Source organism: Aspergillus clavatus, genomic scaffold, assembly GCF_000002715.2.
Source record: "Aspergillus clavatus NRRL 1 1099423829796 genomic scaffold, whole genome shotgun sequence".
Lineage (NCBI taxonomy): Eukaryota > Fungi > Ascomycota > Eurotiomycetes > Eurotiales > Aspergillaceae > Aspergillus > Aspergillus clavatus.
In genome coordinates this window covers 886393-905920 of record NW_001517103.1, presented here as the reverse complement: position 1 = coordinate 905920, position 19528 = coordinate 886393, and the positions used below count along the sequence as shown (strand labels likewise).

The window sequence follows — 19528 nt, the reverse complement described above, 5'->3', positions numbered from 1 at the left end:
TCTGATCTGCAGATGATAGATAGATAAAGGGTAGGGGGATTGGGACTCTGGGAGAATTCTTATATAGGACAGCTTCGAGATGACATCGCAATGACGTAGACTATCAAAGCAGGAATAAATATCGTTATTGAAGGTCAATGTTCAGTAGAAAAAAAAAACGAACCATCAAAGAATGCTGTGTTGAATCTAGTCAATTGTGAGTATATTCGATGGAACAAGGGATTCGTTAACATCCTCGTCCGACAATGGATGGTTGGCAGGTGGAATAGACCCCAACTCGGAATGCCGTGCTCTCCAACAACAATCCATACTAGGTACTATTTTCCGGGCAATTGAGGATTACCATTTTTGTGCATTGAATTTAAATGTGTCTGTCTAGGGTTGTAGGAGCTGATATCTGTACATGCTCCAGGCAAAATGTACATGGTGAAGAGGAAGACAGAGAGAAAGGAAGCGGAAAGATCGGTGGGCGGCAATGAATTCTGTCTGCAGACAAGGCGTATTTGAATAAAAAAAAAATAAAATAAAAAATAAAAAATAACATATGGGATAATGAATATAGACGGAGAAAAAGAGAGGAGGGCAAAGAGAGAAGAAAGGGTTATGCCTTGGAGCACTCGGTGTGATGGCTGTACTGAGTCGCATAAGCAAAGAGAGTGGTTGCCTCGGACATCGCGTGCGATTCATCGAGACGCTCATCTTTGTACTCTGGACGTGGAGATCGAGGTTGAGTCCAGAAGCGTCGATGAGCTAGTTTGAAGAGAGGTCTCAGGTTGGAGAGACATGCTGCTGTGATACCGACTGCTGCCTCGATGCAAGTCCAGACAACAACAGGGACTTGGTTGTCTATTCAATGACCTTGATTAGCAGAGGAGAAGACGGATGTATCCTAGGCTGTACCTACAGGTGATATCTGGACCAACTTTGGTCAAATGGATCATGGCCACGAGTCGCACAATATCAAAGATCAGAGTCCTACAACGAGTCAGATACTCCCCACCAGGCGAGCAAGGAGAGAGATGTACAGTATACCGACGACAAATACACCCGACAGCAGGAGCTTCTGCGTCTTCGAGATTTGCAGAGCCCAGACAACCTTTATGGGCATGATGAGCAGCACCACATCGGTCAGGATGTTGGGAATCTGCTGGCCATAGTAGAACTTGGCGGAATCGATGCAGGTTCCCTCGAGCTCGGGTTTCCAAAACTTCTGCACGGGCAGGCAGAACAGAGCGCCGACCATGAAGACACCTAAAGCCCAGAGAATGACAAAGGCGGCAATCAGATTGGCAGCAATTATCATGCGAGGAATGGAGAAAAGTCGTTTGTATAGGGCGAGGATCGACAACTTGATGAACAGGATGCATCCGGTATAAACGAATGAGTTGGACCATCCGATCTGTTCAAATTAGTAACTCCAAGTTATCTTGGAGTTGATTACCCACTTTTAAATATACCTCAAGGTTCTTCTGAGGGATCATTGTGATATGTGATCCGAGACCGTTGAAGAGAACTATATCAGATCAGTAGGGGGACCCAAGCCACTGATAAAAACGTGGAACTCACGGATCGTAACCCCAATAGAACACCCATATTTAAATAGCTAAACGAGCTATCAATATCGTGGTGGCAAGACGCTTTCTCAGGGGCCAGTTCTTACCAATGCCACAAGAATCAGGTAGTCGTCCAGGTATAGTCTTGTCCCATTGATCTTTCGTGCCACGAGTCGCAATGCAACAGCCGCAGTCGATAGAATAAAGGCAAAGTATAAAGTAATGATAATGACCCGACGCAGGTCCTGGTTGGGATGTTCAAAGTCGCCGGGGACGCCGTTGTTCGATATCTGATCGAGCGACATGGCATAGGATCTGATCGAATTCTGCAAGCAACCGACAAAGAAAGATCAATGAGCGGAGAAAAACGCAAAGCAACTGTCAAAGAGTGGAACAGGTAGCTATAGGTATTTGGAATCAACGAAAGTCAGTCCGACATTGGAAATGGTGCTGCATAATAAATGTTTCGTGGAACAGGGTGCGAAGCTGTCAGAGCTGCCAGCGTTGTCATGATCGTATCCCCTCCAGCTCTCAAACCTTCGTAAGGACTAAACAACTCAATATTTGGGCGTTCACATATCACATAGCCGAAGTGCTAAAGCCATTTTTGTGTCGTGGAGTCTGCCCAGATACGTGAGAGTAGCATCCACCGAGGCGATAGACAGCACGCCCTAGCGAAGTCCTCTTGGGTTCGAGGTAGGCAAATCTCTGGAGTCAATGAATGGTTCATGGACCAAACAGACCGTTGAACCATCAAGGGAGACAACAAAGTGGGCACATAGCATGGAAATGTCGATTGTCATTCATGCGTGTCGAGACTTGACAGGTTTCAAATGCTGCAGGTACCAAGAAGTTTGTCCTCTTAAGGGTGGGCTGAAGGAACTGTCAGTCCGTCCCTTTCATTACGCATCTAGTACTCACTACTGTCTAGAATCTAGATAGTATCTAGCCCTTACTTGCATAGGGTTAATCGCGCTCCTCTTTTTGAGTCAAAAGTCAAAGCGATAAGGTTAATGCAAGGCTAGATACTCTCGGTGGATCTATCAGCTGTCGAATGTGATACATCACAGCTTCAGTGCTATGCAGCATTCAGCACAACCACAAAAAGTGATCTTATGCTTTCTTTCTGTGATCAAGGTCTGCGCTCTTTGTTCGTATTCGAGGACAGTTTACCAGTTATGTCATGTCTATCTCTTGTTTGTGCTCCGTAGGTCGCAAAGTCGTCACATTACATGTATATGTACATCTATACGCATTGACATTCAGGTTCGCCTCGGCAGTGGCATGAAAAATGATGGATCATTTCATCTTGGTAAATTCAGGGCATATGGATTCACCCTTGCTTGGCTCTGACTTCAGTCTCTAACTTTGTGGTCGTCATCCATTTCCCCTTCTGATCTTTAGCCCTCATGGCTGTCTCAATAATTTGCTTTACGATCGTATCCCTATCTTTAAATTGATAGCATCTAAATTGGAGGCTTTGCATTATCTAATAGATAAAAATAATGAGTGAACTTACCATGTATGTCTCTAGCTAGTGAGATCACAGTTTGGATGCTTCATAGGTCTCCCGAGAGTCACTCTGCTGAAGACAGGCATGATTGATGTACAGGGGGTCTAGTCAATATATAGATAGCCACATGGCGATGTATTTCCTGCATGGTATCAGTTGTTGTTGATACTCGATACTTGATTGCCTAAATATCTATATATATATATAGATATATATATACCGAGACTATACTCCCTAAAGTCTCTAGAGTGTGGGGGAATCGAAGTCACGTGGCTAGCACAACGCCGAAAACCGGGGCCGTCCATTTGAACCAATCATAGATGACCATTTGTCGGATCCGACAGATACGAACGATCTCCGGACTCCGTCATCGTTTGGCTGCCATTCTCGCGCAGAGTTCGGTAAGCAAAGCATTTCACTGACTCAGAAAGCTCCAGTTACAAGTGAAAACAGCCAATATGATGTCCAGCCGAGGAACCCTCTCGAAGGCGATTTGTCGGCGATCGCTCCCAGTGGAGCGTGGAAGTTCAAAAGAAAGACCCCGGTCGGTCCTTCAGTGCCTCACGAACACGGTCAACTTCAGATTTATTGGCGCGAGCCAGGCCGGATTATCCCCAGAATATTCCACACGTGAAAGGGGCAAGCATGATCTTCCTTGGTTTCTGAGTTATAAAGCCAAACCTTCTCCCTTCCTCCAAAAAAGTTCACCCATCCCATTCTTCTCAACCTATTCATCCCTTGCTAGTCCCTAGTGCTGTGTGTGGTGTCTTCTCTTGACTTATCATACCAAACCGTCTTCCTATCCTCACTGCGACTCAGATTCCATCTAATAACACAACCACTTCCACCCACCATGCTTATCACGCGCGGAATCTCGCTTGTAAACTTCGCGGTTGCGTCGTCCGCCCTCGCCTTCCAGGTCTTCGTCCTATATCCGTGGCACAACCAGCTAGATGACGAGTTCAAGAAGTTGAAGGAGGAACACGTCCGGGTTCTGAGCAAGTTCGACCGCAAAGCCATCGCTCAATAAATTCACGGCACATCTACACTACACTGCGGGACTATGTATATAGACCCGAGAGGAAATATAGAGGAGGAATGGAAACATGAGGTATGCTCTATCGTCTGCATCCAGGAGCCGCGCCAACAAATTAAGTTTGATTATACGGCACATTCCTCCACCGTTGAATGATTCTGAAGAATAACATTTAGCCAGGTCATTCCCACACAATAGAATCTAAAAGCCCACCTGGTTTCACGCTACACTTGGTGTGTTTTGCTCTGAGCCGATGGCGTCGCAGTGAGGATCAGTGAGAATAGCTATCACAAAAGGCTTTGAATTTTTTATATGATTAGAATACCCCATCAATGCAATAGCCACCTGTTCAATCTTTCACTCTTTGCGATGGTCAAGCAATGTCACCAATATCTGGTGCACCCTATGAGTCTACCTCGAAATCCATGCTCTTGGGGTGGGATAGTCTCATGGCCCAGGACCAACTCTCATTTTGTTCCCACCGCCAGAGTAGCATACATATATATATAGTGGCTGGAATAGTCCAGACTTATCAAGTAGACAAGAGATACTATACAATGAACAGGTCTGTGGGTGATATGGCGTGTATAGTGAGGTGATGGCAGTGATGATATGAAAGTAGTCTAAGCAAGAATGGTTACTATTTTAAATTAAGCTTTATTAGTCTCCAAGCGTTCATAGCAAGCAGATTTAGACTAAAGAAGAAAAGATCCTCTTATGAACAGTTTTCCATGCCTGTGTCTCGGAATGGATGATGATTAAGTGGAAGATATATTTTTTGGATGGTCTCTTCGTGATCACCAATATGCAAAGGAAAAACTAAAAGGACCTTACTACAAAGGGAACAACCATGATTATATAGCATTACCAGAAGAGAAAACTCCAAAACAAGATACAACAGGGACGATTCTGAGAGGATGAATGAAGATAAGTGATCAGATTCTTGGAAGATCACAGACTTGATTGCGTAAGGCATTGTTTTTTAAACATCGATATATAGCAAAAGTATGCTTAAGGTCTTCAACAAGTGGGCTTGTGGTTTAGTGGTATAATACTCCCTTAGCATGGGAGTGGTCCGGGGTTCGATTCCCCGCGAGTCCATCTTTTTGCCTTTTCGCTTTATTGCTTTTTCATAGTCATCGGAGATGAAGCTTCTATTTCTTCTCTCTTTTTTTTTTTTTTTTTCAGATTTTATTCTTCTCCTTTTGCCAAGTGTCCCCTGTTTTTATCGGCGCACCAGTTGTGGCGCTGTAAATCTCAATATCACCAGTGAACAAACCAGTCTCCATGAGAGGACTGGAGGAGGTCCTTCTGTAACCCACCTAAGACATTTTCCTCGAGGCTTCTTCAAGTGCCTCACCCGAAGAACTGCATATTGAGCCCAACTCCTGACAGAATTAGTGGCACCAAGGCAAAAATATTTCTTGCCCAGTAACTGGTGGACGCGGGGAACGAGCTATAGCATGTTTTCGCAGCATGCTGTCCCTGTTAGCCCGGAACATTGCTCCTTACATATCTGCACGCTATCCGCAGGGAAGAAGGCTGGGAGGCTGGGCCATAGCGTGCGCCTTTCACGCTCGGTCATGTTCTCACGTGGGTACGGAATGATCTGCCTGATGTCTGGGGCTCTGAGCAGTGTGCAAGGGAGCTTCTCTTTCGGGGCGTACTACAAGTGTTTGCATTGGAGCGATGATGTGGCTGCCTGACCTCTTCATCCTTGTCAAGATATATGAGTGATACTGGGCAATTAATGTGGCCTATCCAGAATGTTACTTACGGAGACGAATAAGACCTGCGAAGAAGGGAATCTACCCGTCAGTGCAACCCCGGCCTTCCGATCGTTGTTTATCATCTGTCTGGTGCCAGCCGGGTCACCAGTCCAGACGCCCACATAACGGGGTCGACCAGTGGTGGTGTCTCGCTAGATTTATGATGAAATAAGCCCTGGGTTCCTCAAGAAAGCTAGGATGGAGGCCGCTAGCAGGGTTCGGCGCAGAGCCCGTCATCTGAGGACCAAAGTTGAGATTCTTTCTATTGCGCAAATAGTCATGAATGCGCGGGTAGAGAGAAATTCTCGTCAAGTAGACAATCCAGTGACGGCCGTCAAATGCAGATATTCATTATCAACATTGCCTCATATAGCATAACTAATCATGAAGAAAGGATCATCAAATACTGCATCTCGAGGATTTCAGGACGTTCCCATGTCCGACCTAGAAAAATCCCATGAAAGCAGCAGCAAAAGCCGCCACCACAGCCTGACCCAGCCCAATCTGCTCCGAACCAGCCACCGCACCATTTGTGTTCGCAGATCCTGAAGAGGTCGTCGTGCTAGTCGCCGTCGCGGCCACCGTTCCTGTTGCCGTCCCCGTCCCCGTCCCCGTCGCTGTCGTCTTAGCCGACGCTGTAACCTTGGGCGCAGCCAACTTCTCTGCTCCCGCAGTCACGGACACCACAACGTAATTGAATTCGTCCGGGGCGAGCGTTGTCGTGATGGTTGATGAGGTCGAGGCCGTGTTCCCCATGATTGAGATGTCGATGTCGAAGGAGGCCGAGCAATAGGCCCGCTGCGTGGACGAGGTAATGTCGCAGCCCTCCACCACAGTGATCGCTTCGGAGGCACCGGCTCTGCTGGTCGAGAACTCGGCGCTGACAGTATAGGTCGACGGGCCCTGGGTGATTGTCGCGGGCTTAATGAAGTCGCAGTGGTCTTTGCAGTTCAAGGCGAGGGTGGTGGCGGTGGCATCGGCGTCGATGATACTAGCCACAATGCCGTGAAGGGGGAGGGGGAGGACGGTCTCGCCGCCTCTGAAGAGTTTAAATTCGGTAGTGTCTGCGCAGACAGTGGTCGCGAGAGCGCCGAGGACGAGGAGAAGAGTAAACCGCATCTTGTAGAGATTTGAGGTTGATGATCAGAATCAGGAAGGGCTTTTGGATTGTAGCGAATTCAGCTGGAGAACAACAAGAGGAAGAAAGGAAAAGAAAGAAAAGTTTCTCAAGAGAAGCGTCCGCCCATTTTATGATTCCGTTTTTTTTTTTTTTTTTTTTTTTTCTTCTTCTCGCCAACACTGCCATCTTTTACACAAGGATGGCCCCTCAACCGGACAACAGGCGATGTTACACAGTCCTTGGACTGGGTTCCGCCAGACATCCTCCGTTATTTGTTGAAATGGCGTCGGGCTGCAGAGAGTGAGCCGTGGCGCGTCACTAAGAGCTAGGATGTCTGTTGATCAGTTAGATGCTAGTGAGCACTTAGCACTAGTGACAATTGGACAATTGGACGGGTTCACCAAGTGGAAAGGGTCGCAAAGACTTAACAAGATGCGATTGTAGATCGATTGGATGCATTTTAAGAGCTAAGCTTGGTCTTAACAGAGCCCGTGGGCCTGGGATCGTCGAGATTCAGGAATCCAGAAGAGGCGATTCTTGACGAGAGAGCTTGAGCCATGTTGATGTAAGCCCTGACCGCGGAAGTGGCGCAGAGCTCGCACAGTCAGATCCAGAGTCCGATAGACAATTGATCCTTCGAGCCATCATGCAGGATGGACCTGTTAGAAGGTCGGACTTGAAAAAAGCGGCATTGCTGCGCACGGGATTAGAGAGAAGCAGAAGGAAATCGCTCAGGACAAGGGTTGTATGAAAGATTCAACAAGGCACTACACTATTACTATCCAGCTGTTTCACTGCATTGTCAGGACTCTTTCCTGGTCCAATGAAAAGACTGCCATAATCATACATTAAATTGACCATGACATGAATTTTAATGTCAGCCGAAAGTAGTGTTTAGGCAGCCATTTTATCTCGATCATTTTGTTCAAGGCAGAGAATCTGACGCCGAGCCCAAAGACTTTCGGATCACTGAGTATAAGGACCCAATCAACTGGTAAAGTTGACAAAGTACTCGAGCCCAGATCAATCTTGTCGACATGTATGAATGGTCCTCCTTGACCGATTTTATATGAAACTTAGCAACATGTAGCATAATTGGCCGTTATGTGTAATGTTTGCTTCACCAAGGCAGACATCCGACTCCCGGACCTGTGGAAGACCAGTTTATGGACTCTTGCCAGACCATCCAGGCAGGCTTGACAGCGGAGATATTGCGCGGCGCTTTGTTGGAAGCACACGCTTGGGATTCGATAGATCCCGAGTGGTTGAGAGGGTGAATACAGTCTCTGGATGCACTGGTCTCCAATGTCCAAGACATCAGGGAAGCCCATGGCCGAAGATGGTAATCAATCAAGCGACATGACTCCGAGATCTGTCAGTGGATGCAATGTCGTCGAATATCGAAGGCCATCCAGACAACGGATCATTCTGCGGCTTGTCCTGGTATGTCGGCGATGAGTGGACAGACTTCGTCATTAGATCCGGTCGCTTCTTGAGATGTCGATATTGGCCACCGTCTGCACGGCCACGGCTCCATAAAATCAGCCACCGGCTGTCATCTAGGCTAAAGAAGCCATGCTATTGCTGGTGAGAACCATGATAAGACGCCAAACTTCTGCTAAACATTCGACTCTGATGAGATAGAAGCTTGGACATCTTGCGTCCGTCTTCAAAAGTGTCCCAGAGATGGATATGGACCCGGGATGCCCGGAGCTATAGCCGATCATTACCCCCAGCAATGTCACCCATGAGAGAAGCACAAGAATTAGGATTTGGCAGCTGAGAGTTACTGGTGGAAGTGATGTTCCTTCATCAATCTGTGGGATGGGTAACGTAGTGCCAATGTGCAGTGGCATCGCTTGCGCTCGGCATGTTCAATATCCATTTTCCTTTCTTCTCCGAGTCCAAGGGAACGGGCTAGATAGCCACGGTTATGTTGAAAACCTTCGATGATCTCTTGTGTGCCGACCGGTTGAGCGTTGGTCCCCTATGTTAGACTTAGATAGATGGATTACATGACGATCTTCTGATGATGCGAGATAAACACGAGTGCAATCCTTCTTTTAGCAGAGAGCAAGGCGATGAAAACATGTGTCGATAAGAGGAATGATTATTGGATTGGGAATGTATCCTGGCTTTGAAAGGCTGCGAAGTCCTGGAATCGCTCGTGGTGCTGAGATTCACTACATCAGTGCATAGAACTCGTCCAGGGTAATCATTGCCAACGATCTAGAGGCTGAGTAGCGTTTTCTCGATGTTCTTCTGTCCCCAAGACGGGCTCGCTGTCACACAAGGAACTGCCTGTATATCAATGTGTTAGAAAGTCCTCGAAGCCGGATATAGTAACAGTCTCATCAGAATGAGTAGCAAATTGAACTTATCGGCCAATAACACCTAATTTAATCGATTGTAAAGCCAACACCTACATCTAAACAAACATGCAATCGCTGTAAGTGATTGCATGGAGATATCCTGGCCTTTGGAGCACACAACCTGCATCTCAAGTCAACACCTTTTTCTCTCCGTAGTATAGAATAGGATAGGCTCACCCCTCCTTGGATATTTCGCGCTTGACAGATACCGTGTCGGTTCTAATTGCCAAACTGAAGAATAAGCTAGAAAATGCGTTGTAAGTCAACGGAAGTACGGAAGAGCTTAAAAAGCATACCTCATAACCAACAACCAACACTCCATCTCAGACATTATGTACCTAACCAACAGTTAACTCTGTCTATGACTGGTCTTGCTCTGCGCTCACATCCCTTTTGGAATGAGCACACCTTGGCTGTTGGCGATCCCTGGCAGATAGGCCAAATCAGGAACGAGGACGTTGACAAGTGTCTGCTAACGAGAAGCATAAGCAAACCAGGGCCTCTACACAGCCGCTCCGCGTGAGAGGCGCCCTGCCGAAGGATCGAACGGTGGGAAAAGGAAGAGGGGCTAAGATGCTAGCTGCAGGTCATATCACGGTTCTTATAGCTTAGTCGATATCAATGACAGGTGTGCTCATTCGCGCCACCATTCAATCACATTCACGAATTAGGGATATCAAATGAATCTCAATAGTTCTATACTACACCTAACCTTGCTCGGAGTTATTTTCTTTTGTTTCACTGGCAGTCTATTACCCAATGGACAATGGAAATCTCCGTGCATGCTACGTTCCAACGCTTAGCTTCTGATCACATTCACTATCATAGAATGGGCGAGAACAATCGTCTCTTCCACATCAGCATCCATAGACGGTACTTCCGTATCATGTCATACTGGTCACTGCCTGCCTCGTCTCTGCTCTATTCAATGCTCCAGAAGCGAGTTTTTAGCCTCACGTCTTTCCAGATCACCACTTATAAATACTCACATTTCTCCCCTCGACGCTGAGTGCTCTTATCCATCCACAAATCTCTCTTCTCTCAAGCTCCTCCCTAACAACTCAACTTCAATACCTATTTCTCTGACAACCGAACACTCACTCAATCAACATAAACACAGCCAAAATGGTTGCTATCAAGAACTTCTTCAAGGTCCTCGTGGCCACTTCCATCGTTGGCTTCACCAATGCCATCCCCACTCCCAACACTGCTGAGCAGGTGGTCAACAATCTCAACACTGCTGCTGCCAGCTACGGCGACTTTTACGCCGCTGTTCAGGCTTTCAGCGGACAGACTGCTCAATGGGGCACTGTCAAGGCTCGCGAGGCTGCCGTGGAGGTGGCGCTTACCCATTCGATTGCGGCGGCTCGTGCCTCTGCCCATCTCACCGACGAGGGGAGCCAGGATGTCATGGCGGCTCTGGGCCACCCTTACCCCAACTTCATGGCTGACCTGCTGAATGGTATTGTCGCCAAGGTATGATACCCTTCTTGCGATGCTGTTGATGCTGTTGGTGACGATTATGGTGATGCTAATCTTGATTTCTTTTGTTCTGCAGAAAACTCAGTTCGCCCAGGTTGGCAAGAAGGACGCCATGCTGCACACCCTCCAGACTCTCAAGGTTCTGTCTGATGAGCTTCCCGACGCTCTTGAGCAGATCGTCGATGCCACCCATGCGGGTGTCATTCAAGGTGGAAAGGTCTGGGTCGATGGTCTCTTTGACGATGCTATCGGCGCTTTTGCTCAGTGAGGGGTACAGAGTACACATTTGGGCACAGTGGCTTGGATGTGATACTTGCATGTATTCGGGTGAATTTGGGTAGTGACCTCTGCGTGCTAGCACTCGACTGGCAGTTCTTCTGGGAAGACTGCTTTACGATATGATTATTACGAATAACATGAAATGAAATGATTTTTGCAAACGGCTCTATTTCTGTGTCTGTGGGAAGTCGGTGTTTGTCGAGTTTTCTAAGCGAGCTGCATGGTCCAGCACTAAGCCTCTTTACTGAGAAGCACATCGTGATCCTGGTCCACTGGACTCTGTAGTTGTACTGGAACATTCGGGGTATTGCAATGCCTACTTGGATTAATATTTGGACCTCGACTATTTCTTCACTTGACCCCTTCATTGCCAAAGAATAGCATCTCCCCTATACGCCATCTCTCCAATGCATACGCTCGTCAGATGATGAAAATAAGGAATTATATCATCATTGGCGCTGACGCAGAAAAGAATTTGCTCTGGAAGCCTGAAACCGAGGATTGATGACAGCCTTACTCCCTGTGCTCATCGAGTTTGACAGTCAACCACGGGAGACCAAGTCAGCCATCCTTGTACGGACGAGCCATGAGTACCCTTGCAATTGTAAGCCCAACCGTGAGTTGTTTTCCCATCTTCTCTGACGACAGACGTACCTCGATCCCGAGATTACCAGGGATCGCGAGTGTCTGACTCGTCTGCTGACGCCAAAGGATCTGGACCCTGGCGCGCCCGAGGATACAATTCCTTTGTTCCTTCACCCTGCCATCAGCAAGCCACTCGAAGCTTAGCATGCAGCAAGACTAAAGAAGGTCTGTCCAAGTAAGTTCGAAGGAAAATGGCGCATGGCCTTGCGGGTATCTAAGGTTGGTCAAAGGTAATCCTTCCTTGGGCTAATCACATTAGTTGAATGGAAAAAAAAAAAAAAGAAATCTAAGGATTTATGTTTCTTTACGAAGGGCGCCTTGCATACGCTTCAGGGAAGATTTGGCAGCATGATTGGTCATGTATAGCCAGGGTTATGACTGAAGTTCCAGTCGACTGCTACAAGGACGCGCCCTCAAAACGTCACATTGAACAACGGAAGCGCCCGAATCCTCTTCCCATAACAAAAAAAGAACACAGGAAGCGGCCACATGGCCAACGCGATAAATCCCAGCATCGAATTCCCCCACCCGAGACCTAGCCGCGCATACATCGCCGGCCCCGCCAGCGGCAAGAACGCCCCAGCTAACGATCGGATCACCGTCATTGAGGCTGTGACAGAAGCTGCATGCTCGCTAAATGCATCGACGAGATATGTCTGCGTGGACAGGAAGGCCGCTAGGATGCCGAACCCCACGAACCCGGTCCCGATGATGGGAATCATCCAGTGCAGTTGTCGTTCGACGGACCAGCCATACCAGAAGAGGCCAATCGGAACAAAGAGGCTTCCTGGAATGAGGGGGGGCATGCGGAACTCGGGCTCCGCGACGCCGTTGTTTCTCTTGGTGAGGTAGATGAGGATTCTATCGGAGACGGAGCCGAAGACGAGGAGGCCAACGAGGGAGCCGATGCCGATGCCCAGATAGGTGAGCCCGGCGGCACCCTGGGAGAAGTGGTAGTTCGTCATGAAGACGGAGGTGATAGTGGTGAAAAGCAAATAGAGGTAGCCATAGCCCATCGCTGAACGAGATTAGTCGATGCAACGACTGCGGGAGAGAATCGTCACTCACCGATGTAGATGGAGAAGAGCAACACGATGGGCGAAAGAAGCAGCATCTTCGTCGGTCGGACAATGGACCGGATGAAATTCTCTCGTGGTCTGATGTTCGGGGCCAGCTTTGATCGCAGTTCAGCATTTCCGGTTTCTTTGCTCAGCCGGTCAACTCGTTGCTGAAGAAGGACCGGCTCGTAGCTTTCTGTTTGAAAGAGAACGGAGAAGGCAAACACCCCGCCGGCCTCGATATCCTGTCAGCGATGCATTTGACAGAGCGTCTTATCCAGTGACTTACTGCCATGGCAATGACCCAGAAGATCCACCTCCATCCCACTGCCTCGGACAGATACCCCCCCGCAATAGGACCGACCACTGGCCCCATTAGGGGACCCATTGACCAGACTGACATGGCTGCTCCCCGTTCCTCCGCAATAAATAAGTCGGCGATAGATCCAGCACCCAAGGTAAGTGGACAACTCCCAGCTAAACCAGCAAATAGTCTGAAAGCAAGGAGTGAGCCGACATTCGGAGTCACTGCACACGCGATATTCCAGATAATGAAGACGACATTGCACATCTGATAGATCCGCAGACGGCCGTAGATCTCGGACAGTGGCCCCAACACGAGTGGACCGACCGCGAAGCCAACCAGATAGATCGAAATGACAAAGCTGCCCAAGGTATCGCTGGTGATGTCGAAGCTATCCATGACCAGTGCTTGGGCGGGTGCGACCATGGACGAAGCCAAGGGCGTAAGAAACGTGAGCATGGCAACGCTCGCCACGTTCACCCACTTCTTTCTGCCATTCCAGTTAATTGGACGTGCAGGATCATCGCGTCCATCCCAGTCCACTGTATTCGAGGCGTCACGTTGTGTTACTGCATCCGCGGTCTGATGTTCGTGGAATATGACATTCTTCTCCAAATCAGAGGAACTGGTCGACCAGCCCTGCGGTTTCCCGTGGTCCATGTCGCTGAATTGTGCGTTGAATGGAGTTCTACTATTTCTTTTCAAGACATCAGGGGTATTCCTCTGGTCGTTGATTTTGATGTTGCGTACCCGTGGCCCTTTTCGGGTAGCAAGTTGGAGAGTGAATAGAACATTCAACCTGGGGACAAGAAAATGAAACGTGCTTTCCCTCCAAAGCACGCGATGCTACAGAACTGTCTACTCAGTGATCCATTTCAGAATCCGAACAGTTTCTAAATATCTAGTCCGTGTCAATAGTCAATACGTTTACAAATGTTTTCCAGAGCCTTGTCAAAGTTGTCATTTCTTCTCCCCCGCCTTACCCCAGTGCGGAATCGATTGATCGTGTCCACCTGGATAGAACGGCACGGCTAGGTTGTTCCCAGCTATGTAGCATAGTGGTTGGCAGGAGCAAAAAGGATCGATACATCAAGCCAATAAGCCATGCTGGATCAGGTTGGCGCCGCCTGGCACCCCGACATCTGTTGACAATGCGGGGGGTTATTCGATGCCTCAATACCGATTATCCGGTGGGTTCTATCCTGGCATAGATTTGCCGTCATTTAGGTAGAACTCTCGATCATTGGTTCGATTGAGACGTACGGGATACGTCGAGAAAGGGGTAGGGAGTAGGGACACCGTTCAGCTTCCAAGCGCTTGCAAGCTAGTGATGGATCGAAGATGTTGTATAGTTCCAGAATCACGTGACAGGCAGAACGACATTCCGCTTCAGCGATACACTCCAGACCGCCTTTCTTATCAACCCGCGCTGATTGGCCTGTCACTGATAGCTGACCATAGCAAACTTTTCTGCCGCCTGTCCCGCAACCCCGCGAGTTTCACCGCCTCTCGCGACCAAAAAAATTTCCGCCGAGTCATTGCATTGCATCCCTTCTTGGTGTTGGGTATCGGCAGAGTCATCAGCTGTGCTCCGGGCAATTGATCTTGAAATCAGTCTATCCGGACTGTGATCACTCCTCAGGTCCTTATCCCTTCACTTGAACAAGACCCGCCTCTTTCGGCCCTGTCCGTCAAAACACCGTCACAATGGCTGAGGAACAGATGCCGTCGGCCACTTTCGATACGATCCTGACCTTGGATTTCGGATCTCAATATGTGAGCGAGCATTGCGATCTCAGTTTTGACGGATAGCTGACATTGTTAGACGCATCTCATTACCAGAAGATTGCGTGAGATTGGTGTGTACAGTGAAATGCTGCCATGCACCACCAAGCTGGCCGACCTTCCATTCAAGCCCAAGGGAATAGTGAGTCATGCATCAATTGTGTGGATCTGGGAAACACAGTCTGACTTGAATGAACCTCCTAGATTCTTTCCGGTGGTCCCTACTCCGTTTATGAGGACGGTATGCGCAGTACTTTAGAGTGAATATCGGTCACACGATCTAACAGCAGTTATCAGGCGCCCCCCACGCCGACCCCGCGGTCTTCGAACTTGGTGTCCCTGTGCTCGGAATCTGTTACGGCCTCCAGGAAATTGCCTACAGACTGGGCAAGGATAACGTTGTCGCCGGTACCGCTCGCGAGTATGGTCACGCCGACCTCAACGCCAAGAAACTTGACAGCCAGGGACATGTCGACAAGCTGTTCGCTGGTCTGGAGGAGCACATGAAGGTGTGGATGAGCCACGGTGACAAGCTTGTTAAGCTGCCGGAGGGCTTCCACACCATTGCCACCACCTCGAACTCCGAGTATGCCGGTATCGCTCACGAGACCAAGCCTGTATATGGTGAGTCGCCGACAAGCGAACACATTTAGCCACCTGCATCAACTAACGAGATGATAGGCATCCAGTTCCACCCCGAAGTCACAGTATGATATCCTTTTATCCCCGCCATCGCTGACCGTGTACATATATCTAACATCACGTGTAGCACACCCCGGATGGCGCTAAGCTTCTCCGCAACTTCGCCGTGGAGATCTGCGGTGCTCAGCCCAACTGGACCATGTCCAAGTTCGTTGACCAGGAGATTCTTCGCATTCGCAAGCTGGTTGGTGAGACCGACCACGTCCTTGGTGCCGTCAGCGGTGGTGTCGACTCGACTGTGGCCGCCAAGCTCATGAAGGAGGCCATCGGTAATCGCTTCCACGCCGTGCTCGTCAACAACGGCTGCATGCGTCTGAACGAGTGCGAGACCGTCGCCGAAACCCTGAACAGACACCTTGGTATCAACCTGACTGTTGTTGATGCGTCGAAGCGGTTCTTGGATGGCCTGAAGGGCGTCACCGATCCCGAGAAGAAGCGTATGTTCATCGGTGGTACCTTCATCGATGTCTTTGAGGAGGAGGCCGAGAAGATCGAGGCTGAGGCCGAGCACTCCGGTGCCAAGATCAAGTGGTTCCTCCAGGGCACTCTCTATCCCGATGTGATCGAGAGTATCTCCTTCAAAGGTCCTTCTGCTACCATCAAGGTTTGTCCTATCCCCGCCCTGCTGTGATATCCATCGCTCATATGTCGTTAGACACATCACAATGTTGGTGCGCTGCCAAGTAAGTGAACATTCTTCACGTAATCACACAGCATCAGTGACTGACCACTGTTTCAGAGCGCATGATCGAGGGGCAAGGAATGAAGCTTATTGAGCCTCTCCGCGAGCTCTTCAAGGACGAGGTTCGCCAGCTTGGTAGAGAGTTGGGCATTGCCCACGAACTCGTCATGAGAGTGGGTCTTTTATTCCGCCAAGTCGGATATCGACAGAGTAGCTGACGCATCATAGCATCCCTTCCCTGGACCTGGTATTGCCATTCGGTAGGTTCAGACCAGCTGTTTTATTGATACAAAGTGGACCCGTGGCTGGAGACTAATACATTACAGTGTCTTGGGCGAGGTTACCCCCGAGCGCGTCGACATTGCCAGAAAGGCCGACCATATCTTCATCTCGATGATCCGTGAAGCTGGTCTGTATGACCAGATTTCTCAGGCCTATGCCGCTCTTGACCCCAGCAAGGCTGTCGGTGTCATGGTACGTGGATCTTCCCTCGTCTGATGCAAAATGGAAAGATACTGATCCGTCTCCAAAGGGTGACAAGCGTGTCTACGCCGAGATCATCATTCTGCGCGCCGTCGAGACCACTGACTGTAAGTTTGACCTTGTGAAATACTCCCTCAAGGATCCCTGCTGACCGGTTCCAGTCATGACCGCGCGTGCATTCCCCTTCGACAACGAATTCCTGAGCCGATGCGCCACCCGCATCATCAACGAGGTCCACGGTGGTAAGTCCAGTGCCCCCTGTCTTCGTTCTGGCTATGGGTAGCCCCCCTTCTGACGATGCCATAGTGTCTCGTGTCCTCTACGACATTTCCAGCAAGCCTCCTGCCACCATCGAAATGGAGTAAATGTTTAATGATATATAGAGCGATACAAATTGGACTGGAGTTGAATGTTTATAAACAATTATCGAGGCTTTCAGATTCAAGGGTCAGTACCCAGTCATGAGAGAAATGAATATCATACACCTGTACGGAGTACACCATCCCTACCGGGCAGTAGCCGTATGTATTCTTAAGAGTCCGCCTGGAGGCATCCGTCTTTCCCACAAGTATCAAATATCGATATTATGAATTATGCGTCCCACAAAACCAATTCTTTCACAACAGAGGTATAGTAGCAAAGTAACTCAAAATCCCGTCCACTCCTCTCCCGACGCCGAGTAAAATTCAGATCAAATCAATCCAACCCAGAAGAGTCCCAAACATCCCAACCCGCCGCAATCACCCACAGAACGGATAGCACATCTCCATCCCATCCGACTCATACACCCACGGTGACCGGTAGGGATCCTGGACCGCAAACCCCACACACGGCTGAGCGGACTGCGCATACGGGTGCTGTACCGTCGACTGGCAGTACTGCACCTCGTTGATCGCCATAACGGGTACGCTGGACGGGGCGAGCGAGGCGTCGGGCTGTACGGTGGCGTAGCTCAGGGGCAGGTTGTGCTGCAGGTAGAAGGCGTAGTCTGGGGAGGGGAGGTAGGTACAGGTCCCCGGGACCGGAATCATGGAGTGGGAGAGGGAGGATGTGTAGGGGGCGCATGCTGTGTGACTGTGCTGTTGCTGGGGGGCTCGAGGTGGATGATGACGGTGTTGGTGGTTTGTGAGGGTTTCTCTGCGGGAGAAGCTATTGGCTCCCTCGTTTTAGTATCTATGATTGATTTGGTTGCGTTGGCTTAGGTGGGGGAGCTCTAATCTGGCATATACCTTTTGTTGCATCCTCGTTCGGGACACTTGTAGAGTTTCGTGCCGGTGTGTGTGCGGCGGTGGCGGGCGAGGCTTGATGACTGATGTGGGCGTTAGCGAGGGACGATTTCCCCAAAGACAATGGATACGATGGAAGGGGGGGATTGGAGGAGGATACATCAGAGAACGCGTTGTCGCAGCCGTCAAAGTCACAAACATGGGGACGCTCGCCCGTGTGCGTTCGCAGGTGGACGGTCAGCGCGCTGCGCTGCACGAAGCTCTTGTCGCAGCCCTGAGTGGTACAGTGATAGGGACGCTCATTGGTATGGATACGATGGTGTCGACCGAGGTCCGACTTGCGTTTGAAAGACTATCCAGCCGTGTCAGTTAGACTATGCGAGTGCACCCCGGAAGCATGAGACAAAAGAAAAGCTGACAGACAGACAGTACTGACCTTTCCGCAGTGCGGCCAGGGCACTTGAACTTGCACATATTGCTCCGCGATACAATGGGGATGATTATCCGTACTGACTGGTCAGGATGATGCGCTGGATGGAGCTTGGCTTGGGCTTGAGATTGATGACAATGTCTGAGCTGAGGCGTGAGTACGGGATTGAAGCTGTATATGATAGTTCGGGGTCTGGTGCCAGCGCACGGCCGTGGGACTTTTGGGTCGCCGACTGCTTTTTGATAGACGGTTGCTAGAGTATGCATGCATTACACTAGCTACCAAGGCTATTGTCCCCAAGACATGGGGATCGAGCTCTTGTGAGGTATCCAGCCTCGAGGGAGACGAGGGCTAGATTATTCGACCTCTCTTGTATAGGGCTGGTTCCACGCCGGGCCTCAGTGGCGACTGAGCTTCCGATATGTCTGGGCTTTACGTCTATACACTGCCTGTACGCTTAGCTATGTGATATTCTACAGGGGGGGTGCGTCATGATCGCTTTTTGGCAGATGCCGAAGATGAGGTTCGTTACCAAGACATATTTGCGGACTCGGGGGGAGCTACTACATACACTGGAAGAATGATGGATAAAATCAACATGTATAACAGCGCCATTATAGCCCCGGATTCCACTAGCAGAGTCGATCTATCTGTTGATCCGACTCGAGGGTGACTGGTGGCTAAATGAAGCCATTATTGCATTGCATTCAACATGATGGCATGCACCATGTACGTACATTGTTCACAAGATTCCTCCAGACACACGCTCGAAGATCCCTACCCAGTAAGGCAATACTGTTGGAATTCTCGGAAAAAGCTCACCGAAACTAGGGTTTCCCTCAGCAAAGCCTCCCATCGGCCGTAAGCAGTCATGGAAGTTAGAACCGCAGCATCACTAGCGGCCGATAACTGATGATCTTCCTCAAGAGGAACCTCACAAAAGTACCTGCGAAAAGATCGGGTGTTTGCTGTTTAAGTGTTGGATTCTGACATCTGGGGCAGTTCTCGTTAAGACTCCTGCTGCACGCCAATGCCGGCCGGGGGGACTCCCCGTCAAATTAGATTGTTGCCGTATGAACAGGTGGAACA

General features: G+C 49.4%; 7 protein-coding genes and 1 non-coding gene across 8 annotated transcripts, besides 3 other annotated features; 4 read left to right on the top strand and 4 right to left on the bottom strand.

Moving 5' to 3' along the window:
• Window positions 1-601: 601 nt before the first annotated feature.
• On the bottom strand, window positions 602-1858 carry ACLA_063750 (putative integral membrane protein Pth11-like; the record flags this gene model as incomplete). Its single annotated transcript, XM_001273830.1, has 6 exons — window positions 602-846; window positions 905-975; window positions 1026-1399; window positions 1446-1513; window positions 1567-1603; window positions 1661-1858. The coding sequence occupies 6 exons, from the start codon at window positions 1856-1858 to the stop codon at window positions 602-604; spliced, it is 993 nt and encodes a 330-aa protein (XP_001273831.1).
• A 1396-nt stretch (window positions 1859-3254) lies between these two features.
• Window positions 3255-3285: a microsatellite.
• Window positions 3286-3919: 634 nt separating this feature from the next.
• ACLA_063740 (uncharacterized protein) lies at window positions 3920-4096 on the top strand (the record flags this gene model as incomplete). Its single annotated transcript, XM_001273829.1, has 1 exon — window positions 3920-4096. The coding sequence occupies one exon, from the start codon at window positions 3920-3922 to the stop codon at window positions 4094-4096; it is 177 nt and encodes a 58-aa protein (XP_001273830.1).
• Window positions 4097-5131: 1035 nt separating this feature from the next.
• ACLA_063730 lies at window positions 5132-5203 on the top strand. Its single transcript has one exon. It is a non-coding gene; the product is annotated as a tRNA-Ala (tRNA).
• A 1112-nt stretch (window positions 5204-6315) lies between these two features.
• On the bottom strand, window positions 6316-6990 carry ACLA_063720 (putative GPI anchored cell wall protein; the record flags this gene model as incomplete). The annotated part of the gene is made up of 1 exon (XM_001273828.1): window positions 6316-6990. One exon carries the CDS (start codon window positions 6988-6990, stop codon window positions 6316-6318), a length of 675 nt encoding a protein of 224 aa, XP_001273829.1.
• Window positions 6425-6510: a microsatellite.
• A 140-nt stretch (window positions 6991-7130) lies between the features above and the next one.
• Window positions 7131-7160: a microsatellite.
• A 3328-nt stretch (window positions 7161-10488) lies between these two features.
• ACLA_063710 (cell wall mannoprotein 1 family protein) lies at window positions 10489-11113 on the top strand (the record flags this gene model as incomplete). The annotated part of the gene is made up of 2 exons (XM_001273827.1): window positions 10489-10839; window positions 10922-11113. 2 exons carry the CDS (start codon window positions 10489-10491, stop codon window positions 11111-11113), a joined length of 543 nt encoding a protein of 180 aa, XP_001273828.1.
• Window positions 11114-12182: 1069 nt separating this feature from the next.
• On the bottom strand, window positions 12183-13791 carry ACLA_063700 (MFS transporter; the record flags this gene model as incomplete). Its single annotated transcript, XM_001273826.1, has 3 exons — window positions 12183-12787; window positions 12838-13063; window positions 13117-13791. 3 exons carry the CDS (start codon window positions 13789-13791, stop codon window positions 12183-12185), a joined length of 1506 nt encoding a protein of 501 aa, XP_001273827.1.
• A 1047-nt stretch (window positions 13792-14838) lies between these two features.
• On the top strand, window positions 14839-17148 carry gua1 (GMP synthase (glutamine-hydrolyzing); the record flags this gene model as incomplete). Its single annotated transcript, XM_001273825.1, has 13 exons — window positions 14839-14907; window positions 14957-15058; window positions 15121-15157; window positions 15214-15540; window positions 15598-15623; window positions 15686-16222; window positions 16274-16301; window positions 16358-16473; window positions 16529-16560; window positions 16627-16774; window positions 16833-16890; window positions 16945-17025; window positions 17090-17148. 13 exons carry the CDS (start codon window positions 14839-14841, stop codon window positions 17146-17148), a joined length of 1620 nt encoding a protein of 539 aa, XP_001273826.1.
• Window positions 17149-17523: 375 nt separating this feature from the next.
• Window positions 17524-18483, bottom strand: ACLA_063680 (C2H2-type zinc finger protein; the record flags this gene model as incomplete). The annotated part of the gene is made up of 4 exons (XM_001273824.1): window positions 17524-17932; window positions 18013-18092; window positions 18170-18361; window positions 18433-18483. 4 exons carry the CDS (start codon window positions 18481-18483, stop codon window positions 17524-17526), a joined length of 732 nt encoding a protein of 243 aa, XP_001273825.1.
• Between the last annotated feature and the right edge of the window lie 1045 nt (window positions 18484-19528).